At 33.2% G+C, this 13832-nt stretch overlaps 2 protein-coding genes and 1 long non-coding RNA gene across 4 annotated transcripts; 1 reads left to right on the plus strand and 2 right to left on the minus strand.

Moving 5' to 3' along the window:
• Nucleotides 1–1755: 1755 nt before the first annotated feature.
• Nucleotides 1756–3027, minus strand: LOC146909901 (uncharacterized). The gene has a single exon (XM_085727936.1). The coding sequence runs from the start codon at nucleotides 2648–2650 to the stop codon at nucleotides 2144–2146; it is 507 nt and encodes a 168-aa protein (XP_085584062.1). The 5' UTR covers nucleotides 2651–3027; the 3' UTR covers nucleotides 1756–2143.
• A 13-nt stretch (nucleotides 3028–3040) lies between these two features.
• LOC146909902 (uncharacterized) lies at nucleotides 3041–5343 on the plus strand. 2 transcript variants are annotated; one of them, XR_015019949.1, is made up of 3 exons: nucleotides 3041–3116; nucleotides 4249–4387; nucleotides 4775–5342. It is a non-coding gene; the product is annotated as an uncharacterized LOC146909902 (long non-coding RNA). The 2 variants fall into 2 exon arrangements; XR_015019950.1 differs by lacking the exon at nucleotides 3041–3116 and adding an exon at nucleotides 3544–4103 and having other exon boundaries at nucleotides 4775–5343.
• Nucleotides 5344–9024: 3681 nt separating this feature from the next.
• Nucleotides 9025–13189, minus strand: OEP16-3 (Mitochondrial import inner membrane translocase subunit Tim17/Tim22/Tim23 family protein). The gene is made up of 3 exons (XM_085723054.1): nucleotides 13085–13189; nucleotides 12127–12465; nucleotides 9025–9538 (listed from the first exon to the last, which is right to left on the minus strand). The coding sequence occupies exons 2-3, from the start codon at nucleotides 12455–12457 to the stop codon at nucleotides 9390–9392; spliced, it is 480 nt and encodes a 159-aa protein (XP_085579180.1). The 5' UTR covers nucleotides 12458–12465; nucleotides 13085–13189; the 3' UTR covers nucleotides 9025–9389.
• Nucleotides 13190–13832: the final 643 nt, after the last annotated feature.

Raw genomic sequence — 13832 nt, forward strand, 5'->3', positions numbered from 1 at the left:
TAAAAATCTATTTGATTTCAAAATATGAGCATCTTGTAAATATCTCTTTTTTTTAGAGAAATATATATATATTTTTTTTTTGAGTAAAGAGAAATATATCTTATAAGCACCATTTTTATTATTTTATTTATTTTAGGTAACTTGCACAGTTCTATTTCAATTTTGCAGCCGCAGGTTGTAATTTTTCCCAATAACACAAAATATGTACCCAACATTTCACATGGATTAGGAGGAAACCATTAGTTTGTTTTTCTGACCAAATTTCAGTTTTCACTTAACTATTGAAATCTGTTTGACAAGGTCTCTTAAGTTTATGGGTCTTGCTAACCAATGCCCTCAGGGCAATGGTTAAGGTAACCGAAGTTAGTAGCTTTACATTGGAAACAACAATTTGTAAACTTTTTACAAGTTGACTTGATCACCTTTTATCACTTTCCAATACAAAATTTCTATTTTTGTTCCTTTATCCAATGCCCCAAGGACACTCTTTAGCATTTCCCTATATAGTGAATAATTTCTCTAACCATAAGCTTTGAATTTAGATTTGACGCAATAACCGAGCAACATAGTTATTCATCTCAACGAATCTTAAATTAATGATCAAGATCAATTAATACATGTAACTGCATGTTATTTTGATTACATGAATTGAGATCCCCACAATGGGGGATTGAAGAGCACACAATTTAAATCCTTCAACAAACTGGAACTTGAACTATCCATATTTCTTATTTTAATAAATCAAATCCAAAATAAAAACAAAGATAATTGGTGAATGCAAGAAATTCACAAAAATGTCCAAGTGAAAATGTGGATTTGGCAAACATCCTAATCAGAATTTTTGCAGCTGTTCTGTCCTTATTAACTGATTTATGATGATGGTGATTGCATTTGGCTTGATTGCACCAAGTGGATTGTGGAGTATGGACTATTCTAGCTAAATTACATAGGATTCATTCTTTTATTACTCCTTCTGTCTCACAATATTAATCGTTTAAGATTTTTGCACATAAATTAAAAAATGCAATAAATTAGTCAACAAACATACTACTTTTACAAAACTAACCTCACTATTTTTTTTATTGTAAAATCACATTTACAAGTAAGTTACTTGGAAAGATCAAAAGTCACGTTAGCCGCCAACTTTTCATACTTACCGGCGCCAATTCTTTCATCTACCAAGAGGCAATTATTTCATCTGCCATATTTGTTTACATAATCAAAAAATTAGCCGCCAACTTTTCATCAAATTAAAAAAAGCGCCATTTTTTTTAAATTTCCCACCAATTTAGGCTTATAAAAATTAGAATACGATGTCTACAATTTCTACAAGGAAAAAACAGATAATGGCTTTAAGAGAAATAGATCTAAATGTTATTCCTACCGAATTTAGGCTTATAAAAATTAGAATACGATGTCTACAATTTCTACAAGGAAAAAACAGATAATGGCTTTAAGAGAAATAGATCTAAATGTTATTCCTACCGAATTTGAGATTGACATCAATCAAAATTCTTCCCTTCCATTACTTCAAAATTCTTCATCAAATAATTTTCCTTTTGATTTAAATGATGATATATTATTGGAGAATGATACATAAATGGGAGAATTTTTTCCGGAACCAAATTTAAATACTGGTATGTGTTTTACTTTTATTTTTAATTTGGTACAATTGGTATGGTATGTTACGTTATTCTCTTTTTTTAGGGAAGCAGTGGACTATTTTTAATTTAATTTTTGGTTTATTTATTTATTTATTTATTTATTTATATACATATATAGATGGTGATGTCATTGTAAGTTCCGGTGCTTCATTACCTCCAATTTCTTCTTCATCAAGCTCTTTTCTTTTTGACTTAAATGATGAGTTGGTCATGGAAGATGGTACAAGTGACACGGGTATAATTTTTTTTGTTGTTTTATGTTTATTTTTAGTTTATTGTATCCTTAATTATTTTACAAGCGACACGGTATTTTTTTATGGCAATTAGAGTTACAGTTTTTTTTTTTTTTGAAACAACATAATATTATTAAGCTAGGCAAGCACAAGACGCGCAAAACCCGCAATAGGAGGAAAAATAGTACAAGCAAGGCCTAAAACAAAGGACTTTACAACACCAATACACCAACTCAATAATCAAAATCAAGCTCCTTTAACACTCCAAATTACTTCTTCTTCTTCCTCTACTACTCCTTCAACATTTGGTTCCAACTCATTTTCTCCAACCTCTTCCTCTGCAACTTCAACAAAATCTGGATGTAACTCATTTGCTCCAACTTCTTCAGCTGCCTCAAAATTTGGTTCCACTACTTCCAAAGCATGGTCTTCATCTTCTTCATCATCAACTATCTCAAAATCAAGAGAATCTTCTACTCTTTCCAAGTCATAATTTAGGTCTTCTTCTTCCTCTGCTACTCCCTCAAAATTTGGTTCCAACTCATTTTCTCCAATTTCTTCATGATCTTCAACTGCATCAAAACCAGGTTGTAACTCTTCAGCTATCCCTTCATCATGAGAATCTTCTACAAACTCTACAGAATCTTCTACTCTTTCCAATTCATGTTCTTCATCTCCTTCCTCTGCAATTCTCTCAAAATCCATTGAATCTTCTACTCTTTCAAATTCATGCACCTTGCTATCTTTATTCATACTTCTTATCGTAAGAGTGGTTTTTTACTCCATGCATAATGTGTCCTTTTACTCTCTCTATATGATGTAGTTATAGGGAGTATATGGAAAGATACTTGAAAGACTCACTTGGTGCTTAGCATTAAAGATAGCATGCAGTTAATTTCACACATGGCTCAAGATGGCTTTTTTCAAAAAGAAGCGTGCATGCAGTTACTGACACAGGAGGCGTAAAAGGCAACTGGGGCAAAACTGGAAAAACTTGCTTAATTCCACATTGAAATTACAAAGCGACAATAATTATGCTAGTTTTTTTTTTTTTTAAACGTCAATTTTTATGAGACGGAGGGAGTATAAAGTTAATAATTACTATACCGTCACAAGAGAAATTAATACTACTTACTATAATCTAGGAAGATAATAGTAAAATTTTGTTTAGAGAAATACCATCGAAGTGGATTTTTTTTTTGGAGTTTTGACAATTCAGGTAAAGACATAGTAGGGACCATGGGTTTAATGAAGTAATTATATCACATGATTTTTTTATCTCAACCGTCTTATCGCAAATGAGCAGTCAAGATTGTTTTATATTGATTTTGTTATAACTGTGTAATCTGAACTATCCTATAGTAGATTAATCGTCGATATCAAAATATGCGCGTAAATGTGTGTTTTTTCCGTTATAAAGATTCCAAATCCATTGAGAAATGGTTATAGAATACAGATGATTTTAGAATTTAATTTAAAGACATTTTAAAATTTAATTATGGTGGTGTAGATAAGATGGCCAATTTTTTTCCTATGTATGCTAGAATAAAAAATATGTCACTAACCAATCATGGAAAGGCACGTTAAATTCAAAGTCTTAGCTGTACATTATTCTAATTAGAACATCATCTTTCATCCATAATTCACTTTGTCCACATCATATCATATTACTCCCTCCGTCCCATATTACTTGACCTATTTAGAATATTTGCACTATTCATGTAACATGCTTTGACTCTATTTTTCTACTAATATATAAAAACAAAATATAGCATATAAGATGTTGTTAGATTCGTCTCGATTAATATTTTCAAAATATCAAATTTTCGTAATTTTTTCTACTAGATTATTAAAGAAATTTAAGTTTAAAATTGTGCATTGACATACGTGACAGAGTCAATTAGGTCAAGTAATATGGGACGGAGGGAGTAATAATAATGTCTGTCCTAGGTGCTCTTTTCTTTCCCTACCTTCCCAAATCACAGGCTTAACTTGCACACATGTTCACAACATGGTTGTTTTGCTCATGTTGTGTTAGAATCTTAATGGTGTAATATACTCCCATTTGATATACTTTTTAGGTTCATTGAATACATAATGTATTTGGTCTATATATCGACCAAATACATCAAGTATTGAATGAATCTAAAAAGTGTTTTTTTGCTTATAAATGTGACCGGAGGGAGTAACAAACAACATTATTTGGGTCAGTGTCCACTCTTTTTCTTCCACCTTAATTTGTTTAGAGCAATTAATGTTGTTTAGGACTAGAAACTTTTATGAGTTTTGTTCATACTTTTTCAATGAAACTGGAGGTTATGAATAATGACCAAGTTTCTCTAAAATTTCAGGACACACCTTGGATTTCTTGAAGTAAGTTTTAAGCTTGTTATTTGAATTGGATCCTAATAAATTAAGCTTGGAGTGTTATTATGTCTGCTTATGGCCATGAGCATATGTATTCTACAAGGAGTCTCTCAGCTGGTTCTGGTATGAATATGATCAACAATTATTATCACCTATATGGTAGATTCTGCTCATTAACAATTCATCGCTTTAGTTCTTGAAATTGTAGGGGACGAGGAACTCTGTCGCCTAAATCAATGAAATTGAAAATTTTCGATCATACTAGTCATTTTGGATCAGTCAATATAGCCGACTAACTGATCTAGAAAAAAGACTAGCGTGGTCGAGAATTTTCATATTCAAAAGTCATTTTGGAGACCTGCCCTATAGTTTTAAGGACTAAATTAATGATTTACTCGTTCTTAATCACACTATTCGAGCAAACAGAAGTTCATTGGATTTATATTCAACTAATTGTTATTAAAGTCTAATTTTGATTAGTATTTTTGGTCCTGTTTTTTTCTTGTTCAGAGATGGGGAGCAGTTTTGTGCTTGAATCAGGTTTCTACATCACATCATTTTCTGCAACAATCTTCATTGCTGGATTTGCTGCTCTTGGACTTTTATTAGTCACTCTGCTATTTTCAATGGCAATGACGCTACAATCATGTCAAAATAGCAATGGTGGAGTTCTTGACGCTACAATCATGTCAAAATAGCAATGGTGGAGTTCTTGCTTTAAAACTAGTTTTATAAATCCATGTATCTACAAACCAACTGATCACAAAGGTATCGATAATGTTCAAATTGTGATGATAGAACTTGGACCCTCAATATTTGTTTCTGGTGTGGTGGTGATAATAATTCTAACATACCTCCGTAGAAATGAATTGAAAAAGGGATCTGATCCTAAGCAACAGTCCCATACGGAAAGGAAGCTATCTGACCTTCATGATCGAGTGTTGGAGGCTACAGAGAACCTAAATGATCAATATATTATTGGCAGAGGAGCACATGGTATTGTGTACAAAATAATAGTTCATCCGTCTCGCAATAATAGTCTTTTTACCTATTTTGAGTGACAGAGGGGCCAAAAGTGTAATTAAGTCAAAATTGTATTAAAATTGTTAGTGAGTTGTAACTATTAAATTTGATATATTTATTTATTACTTTAAAGAGATAGATTAAGAGATGGTGGTAAGGTTAGAAGGTGGAAAGGTTTTATGGACGTGATGGCACATCGTCACAATGCTTGTGCTTGATAAAGAATCACTTAAGTTTAGAGTAAAATGAAAAATTTAATAAATAAGGGTATAATACAACAACAACAACCAAGCCTTATCCCACTAAGTGGGGTCGGCTACATGAATCAAATGACGCCATAGTGTTCTATCATAAACCAAATTTGGATCCAACTCATTGACCTCTAAATCCTTTCTAATGGTTTCTTTAATAGTTTTCCTAGGTCTTCCTCTACCTCTTCTAACTTGATACTCCTCTATTTGATCTACTCTTCTTACGACGACATCTACGGGTCTTCTCTCTACATGCCCAAACCATCTAAGTCTATTTTCTACCAACTTTTCTACTATAGGTGCTACCCCCACTCTCTCTCTCTAATGGTGTCATTCCTAATCCTATCATGTCTAGTCTTACCACTCATCCAACGCAGCATCCTCATCTCTGCTACACTTACTTGATTCTCGTGTTGACTCTTAACCGCCCAACATTTCGTACCATACAACATCGCCGGCCTGACTGCTGTCCGATAGAATTTTCCTTTCAACTTAAGTGGTACTTTCTTATCGCACAAAACCCCTGAGGCTCTTCTCCATTTAAACCACCCAACTTGAATACGATGGCTTACATCTGCTTCTATTTCTCCGTCATTTTGTACCATGGATCCAAGATATTTAAACCGCGTAATTTGGGGTATGATATGCTCTCCAACTTTCACCTCCAGGGTAGACCTACTTCTCCTTTTCCTGAAGTTACATTCCATATACTCCGTCTTGCTTCTACTCAAGCGGAAACCATACGCTTCTATGGCTTGCCTCCAGGTCTCTAGCCTCCCGTTCAATTCCTCCCTCGACTCACCACGCAAGACTACATCATCTGCAAAAAGCATACATCTCGGTGCTAACTCTTGGATGTGTTCTGTCAGTACATCCAAAACTAGGGTTAATAGGCCTTTACCCCCTGCAATATAGGTCACTTTTGGTTTTCCCCCCTCTAAATTTTTTTTTTTTTGGATTTGGTCCTTGTAAATTTTTTTTGTTTTAGAATACCCCCTAGGCTAGCTGACTGTGTATTTTCGCTGATGTGGCACGCTGAGTCACTTTTTTCTGATGACGTGCTGACTGTATAATTATTTTTATTTTTTTTAGTGTGCACACGTTGCATTTGTGATTTTTTTTAAAGAAATAAAAAAATTCTTAAAAAATAAAAAAACGAAAAAAAATCTAGAAAAATCTATAAAAATGAAAAATAATGAAAAAAAATCGGAAAAAATAAAAAAATCTGGTAAAATGAAAAAAAATCTGGAAAAATTAATATGTATCGAAATTTTCAAAAAAATTATAAAAAAAATCTTAATTAACTTTCTGAAAAATTCTAAAAAAGATCAAGTTCCTGAAAAAAATTTGAACTTTTTTTTAAAATTTTTGAAATATATGTTCTTATTATTTTAAAAATTTGGAAATAGTTTAAGTTCCTGAAATTTTTAAAAGAAGTGGAATTTTTTAATATAATTTTTATAAGAAGTGTTATTTTTTAATAGAATTTGAAAGAAAAATCGGAACTTTTTTAAAAAAATTCGAAATATATTTTCTTATTATTTTAAAAAATTTTGAAATATTTTAAGCTCCTGAAGTTTTCATATTTTTATGAAATAAAACTTCGTACTTCCGAAAAAAAAAATGAATTTTTTTCATTTCTCCGGTATTGAAAAAATCTGGAAATATGAATTTTTCGAAATATATGAATTTTTTCCAGAATGTTTTCATTTTTTTTAATTTTTCCCGATTTTATTTTTAAAATTTTCCAGATTTTTTAAAAAATTTTTGGTATTTTTTTTATTTTTTCAGAATTTTTTTCATTTTTTTATTTGTTAAAAAAAAAATTTAATTAAAAAAATACAAATGCCATGTGTACCCTATAAAAAATAAAAATAATTATACAGTCAGCGCGCCACGTCATCAGAAAAAGGTGACTCAGCGTGCCGCATTAACGAAAATGCACAGTCAGCTGGCCTAGGGGCGTATTCTAAAACAAAATTTTTTTACAAGGACCAAATCCAAAAAAAAAATTTACAGGGGGGAAAACCTAAAGTGCCCTATATTGCGGGGGGGGGGGGGGGGGGGGGGGGGGTAAAGACCTATAAACCCTCCAAAACTAAAGTAAAAAGATAAGGACTTAAGGTTGACCCTTGGTGCAATCCTATTGTTATGGGAAAATCTGCGGTATCCCCATCCTGCGTCCTCACACTAGTAGAAGCTCCCTCATACATATCCTTGATGACTCTAATATAGGCAATCCTAACCCCTTTCTTCTCCGGGGCTTTCCACAAAATCTCTCTAGGCACTCTATCATACGCCTTCTCCAAATCAATGAAAACCAAGTGTAAGTCTTTTTTATCCGCCCGATAAAAAAAAATGTTACATTGATATTCTAAAGTGTGACAATTATTTTTAAACAGAAAAAAAATGCTAAAAAGACGATTAATCAATGAAGGAACTGATCATTTTAATCATTTGAACCAGCCAATTCAATCTAATTTTTACATTTGGTTATATAAATGGTGTCTAGTGATTGATTAGTTAAAATTTACTTTTTTTACAACTAAAATGTTATCGTTGCTTTATAATAAACTTCGATTGTACACACATTAAGATCATTCAACTAAATTATTATCGTTCAACTTGTGTATCTTAATTCCAGTCACATGTACCGTCTTTCTTCTTTATAAGTGAATCTTGCATTCTTCACATCATGTATGGTAGAAGAGAAAAATTATGCGACAGCAAACGGAGTGCATTATAAATGTAAGATTCACTTATAAAGAAGAAAGACGGTACATGTGACTGGAATTAAGATACACAAGTTGAACGATAATAATTTAGTTGAATGATCTTAATGTGTGTACAATCGAAGTTTATTATAAGGACTTAAGGTTGACCCTTGGTGCAATCCTATTGTTATGGGAAAATCTGCGGTATCCCCATCCTGCGTCCTCACACTAGTAGAAGCTCCCTCATACATATCCTTGATGACTCTAATATAGGCAATCCTAACCCCTTTCTTCTCCGGGGCTTTCCACAAAATCTCTCTAGGCACTCTATCATACGCCTTCTCCAAATCAATGAAAACCAAGTGTAAGTCTTTTTTATCCGCCCGATAAAAAAAAATGTTACATTGATATTCTAAAGTGACAATTATTTTTAAACAGAAAAAAAATGCTAAAAAGACGATTAATCAATCAAGGAACTGATCATTTTAATCATTTGAACCAGCCAATTCAATCTAATTTTTACATTTGGTTATATAAATGGTGTCTAGTGATTGATTAGTTAAAATTTACTTTTTTTACAACTAAAATGTTATCGTTGCTTTATAATAAACTTCGATTGTACACACATTAAGATCATTCAACTAAATTATTATCGTTCAACTTGTGTATCTTAATTCCAGTCACATGTACCGTCTTTCTTCTTTATAAGTGAATCTTGCATTCTTCACATCATGTATGGTAGAAGAGAAAAATTATGCGACAGCAAACGGAGTGCATTATAAATATCCCTTCTTTATTAAGACTTCAGATATCGTACATGACTCGAAACTGTGTTGAGAACGTAAAAGCTATAAACAAGCCCTAGTTCTCTACTACGCCAGCTTCATGTATAGTATTCATCAATTCATCCCAAGGAAGAATGTGGACTATTATGTAAGGTTATGGAAGATTAGAACCAAATTAACACATCATCGTACATTTATTGGAATTCAAGTAGTTCAGCAACAACAACTTACAAAAGAAAATATGGAATGCCATGTAATTCCAACTCAACAAACAACTGGCTCAACAAAGAGGGATTCACTCTCTCCAATCAACTTGAAATGTCTTTGGTCATAAAGGTGCATTGATTAAAAATTATGCATTGTTACTGGGTCTTTTCTTTGTAGTTAATGCAGCATACTCCTTCCCTTCATCATGTTTAAAAGGCGTGGCCGCAAAATCAATGACTGCAGATGTGAAAGCCAATGCTGATCCGGCAGAAATTGCAGTTGAGATGCTCCTTCCTACAGTATAACCGACATTATGCAAAGCTTGTTAAAAAAAAAGTCAGATCTAATGCAATAAACTCTTTGCACCATATAGAGCTCCTTAAACAAATAACTGAAGAAACTCGCAGCATGAGGGTATACAGACAAAAAAACAAAGATTAACACACAAGAAACATTTAGGGGTTAGGCATCCTTGAATAGATGGACTAAAGTACAATGGTGCTTATTTGTAGCAACTAGCAAGAAAGGAAATTAACCACTGAAATCACATAACTCATAGCTTCTCCACTGGGACAAAATACCTCCAAATACAAGGATCCTTAACTGATAATAAAAGAGCACAAATTGTCAAAATAAAAAAGTCAGGTTGCCATAAAATCTACAAGCCTTCTAGGTTGAGGTTCTATGACTTCCTTAAACGACATAAGACTTCACAAAATGAATACGGATGGCAGAATTTATCACCTCCTCCCAATACATAGAAACACAGACACAACCACAAGGTGATAATTTCTTGCTAGCCAAAGATGCACTACTAAGGTAATTATAGAATGGTTTCCCGGGAATATATCAATAGAACTAAGCAGTTTGCAATAAAGAGAAAGAAATGAAGGAAATTATTCAGAGAATCTGTTAGAAGTTCATTGGTGTTGCATTAACTGAATGCAGTGTATATGATAGAATCCGGTGTTTCACAAAAGCATTATGGAAATAACTCCGGAAGCAAGTTCCCAATTACAGAACACTGCAGCAATGAAATATAGGCTAATAACTAGAGAAATAAGAAATATGCATAGAAAACAAATCTGCTCTACATACTATATCATACAAGCAAAGTCTCCTCCACCCAATGGACACCCCCCCCCCCCCCCCCCCCCCGCGGCTCCCCACACATCATCTACCCTTAATAATCATGTTTCAGCGCATGATCCCAGAGTCTGCATCAATAACCCTCTAACACAACTATCCACTAACTGAGTTCCTATGTAGGATCAGACAATTTTATGATCTTACGACCACTGGGTAAACTAACTCGCAAGCAAAATCAGATTCTGAAACCAGTCTTTTAACCCATTTTTTACCTTAGGAATTACTCATTCTCATGCAAGACACTAATTTTCTTGATATCAATGAGCTGCTCTCCCCCTCAGCAATTACTTCTCTTCCTCTCAACCTCATCCCTCCCAAGTTCCTCTCTACTTGTGCATTCTCAAAGCTTCTGGTAGCGGGGCTGTGCTTGTGTAGTGGGTCATGGGTAGGGCTGGCAATGAACCGAACCAACTCGACAATAGTTCGGAACTCGATTCGACAATTAACTCGTTGAACTTGGTTCATGAACCAAATGAGCTGAACTTGAGCTGAAGATTAAGTCCATTAAATAAATGAGCTGAACTTGAGTTGCATATAGTTCGACTCGGTTGATTCATGAACTAGCTCGATATATATATTAGTTCAATAAATATTAATAGAGTACAAACTTCCTCTAATATTTATCAACTTGTTTGTAGAGGAAACAATACTAATTTAATTAACAACAATTATAATAAAAGAGAGAACGAAAAGAAAAGTGTATATTGGCTATCCTAACTATGCTTTGAACCATACTGTACGGGCTTTGAACCAAAGTTATTTGTTCTAAGTTTAGTCCCACATCGGGGAGTTTAACATTATTAGAGAGGAGCAGTAGTTATAAAAGAGAAGTGGTATACTAACTATGCAACAGTAGTACTAATGATTAAGTGCTACCACTATTTTTCCTTAGTGGTCTTAAGACCGACAAGGTAAATAAATTTTTTTTTTAATTTAATTTTTGTGTTTTATTAAATAAATCAAATTGTCAAGATATTCATTTTGGACAAAAAAAAAAAGTTTTGAATTATGTAACTCAAGCAAATGAGTTGAACCTAACGAGCCGAACCGAGTTGTTCGTGAACATTAAACGAGTCGAACTCGAGTTAAAAAAAAAGGTTTGTATCTAACTCGAGCCGAGTTTCGAGCTGAACCAATTCATATTGAGTCGAGTCGAGCTCAGATCGGCTCGACTCGACTCGACTCATTTCCAGCCCTAGTCACGGGTGATAGGGCCAGTGCTAATTGAGTAATTGTGAGTTGGGAAACTTGTGATTATGAAATGTCAGGTTTATGTTTGCTTTAATGTTGTCATTTATAATTTCATAGTATTTGCTACGGACGCACGCTTTACGATCATACTACCCTCCTCACGGTCCTAAGTAGGATCTTGACAACTTTGGCTGGGAATCCTAATTATCTAACTAGTTAACTACCTAATAACAGGTGACATACTCCAGCAACCGTCATACAAGTGTTACTTTAATAAACATTGATAGCACCGGTAGCAATTTAGCACAATGAGTTAATCATGTCAAAAGGAAGAAAAAACAATGGATCAACTCCTTCCCCATATGATGCTTATCTACTACCACTTCTGAATTATATTATGGAAAAAATATATAAAACACTGATTGAATTTTTTTTCATCGTTATCTACGAAAAATATCATTCTGCTCAACAACAGTAGCATTTTTCAAAATCTATAATTAAAACATGCAAATTCTCTGATAATTATATGAGGAAAGGGATACCTCTGTAACCAAGAATAGTTGCACCAGCAACAAATCCACCAACAGCACCATTTACAAGATCCCTCTTCATCCTGTAGTTCTGCACCACCTGTTCCACCCCTATGTAGACTCCTCCTATGGCGGCAAAGGTCGCTCCATAGCCACCCATCATCTTCAAAGTTCTAATGAGCCCCGGAAGAGCAACACTTCTCTCAACACGAGGAACATCATACCAGGTGGCAACTACAGTACCCCAGATAGTGCCAGCAACTAAACCAGTTGTTGCACCCTTAAAAGTTTTTGTGAGTGATGAATCCTCATCCTCGAAGTACCTACGTTCTGCTGAGTCCATTATAATCTCTGCAAACCAACGAAAAATTCCCAAAAGGAATAGAAGGCTTAAACACTCGGTCAATAATCAAACCACTTTTACTAATTCCTCATGTCAAACGATAATGTTACAAAACAATGGACATGTTTGGATTGACTTATTTGATCTTGTCTATTAACATAAGCACTATTGTGTCTGTTTAGGATAACTTATGAAAATAGATGTTCATAAGCTAGCTTATGAAAATAACATATAGCTTATAAGAAAATAATTCAAATTTATTTTATCATTTCTTATAGAAATAGCTTATACATAAGTGCTTATGCAATAAGGTGCAACAAATTAAGGTGTTTATCCCAAATATGAAGATTTTGATATGAAAATATTCGAAATTGAAATCCAAAAATCTTAAAGGTGGAAAAACTGTGGTATTGGAAAGAATTGAACAATGAAATTGATAGTGGATCCAGAAAATAACATAAGCCGAATTGTAAAACGGAGCATAGAAATAATGATAGAAAAATTCAGATCGAAGAAGATTGTTGAAAAATGTGGTATAATTAAAAGGGGGAATAAAATGAAAACCCTAAAAAGGTGAATAGAGAAACAATGTTATGACGATGAAGAGGAAAAGAAAGAGAAAGATACCTTAAAGAGAGAAATCGAAAAGCTACAACTCCAAACTCTGAGCGGCCTCCACACTTCGCAGAATTCTTCTGCTTTGCCGATACTACTCTTACTTGCAAAAACAATACTCCCTCCTTCTCACAATAACACTCTTTTTACCCATTTTTCATTTTCTTAAAATAATTGTCACTTTAGAATACTAATGCAGCATTTATTATTTTTTTCATTATTATACCATTATTTATTGAATTTCATCCAACTTAACTACTCCACTAACCACGATTAATAAGAGTGTTTTAGTAAATGATACTAATTTTATCATCAAAATCAACGCAACTAATCATTTCCTTAATAATCGTGCATAAACCTTAAACGACTACTTCCTCCGGTCTCAAATGTAAGAAATTTTTCATTTTTTTGGTTCATTCAATAAATGTTGTATGTGGTCTATAATAAAGACCACATACATCTGTACCAAAAAAAAAATCACATACATCATTTATTGAATGAATCTAAAAAGTAAAAAGTTTCTTACATTTGATACCGGAGGAAGTATTATTTAGAGACGGAGGGAGTATTTGTTTTTTACTCCCAAATTTTATGATCTAAATCTTTTTTTTTTCCTTTCAAATTGTTTTGTAATAGCATTTTTAATGAGATGAATTAAGGTGGATAAACTTTACCTAAATAAATTAATAATTGGTTAAATTAAATCATGGTCTTTAAGTTTGAGGTTTGTAATATATTGGTTAAGTTATTTTGATCACAC

The sequence above is a fragment of the Medicago sativa genome, chromosome 7, assembly GCF_051527215.1.
Source record: "Medicago sativa cultivar Bolivia chromosome 7, Bolivia_mono, whole genome shotgun sequence".
NCBI lineage: Eukaryota > Viridiplantae > Streptophyta > Magnoliopsida > Fabales > Fabaceae > Medicago > Medicago sativa.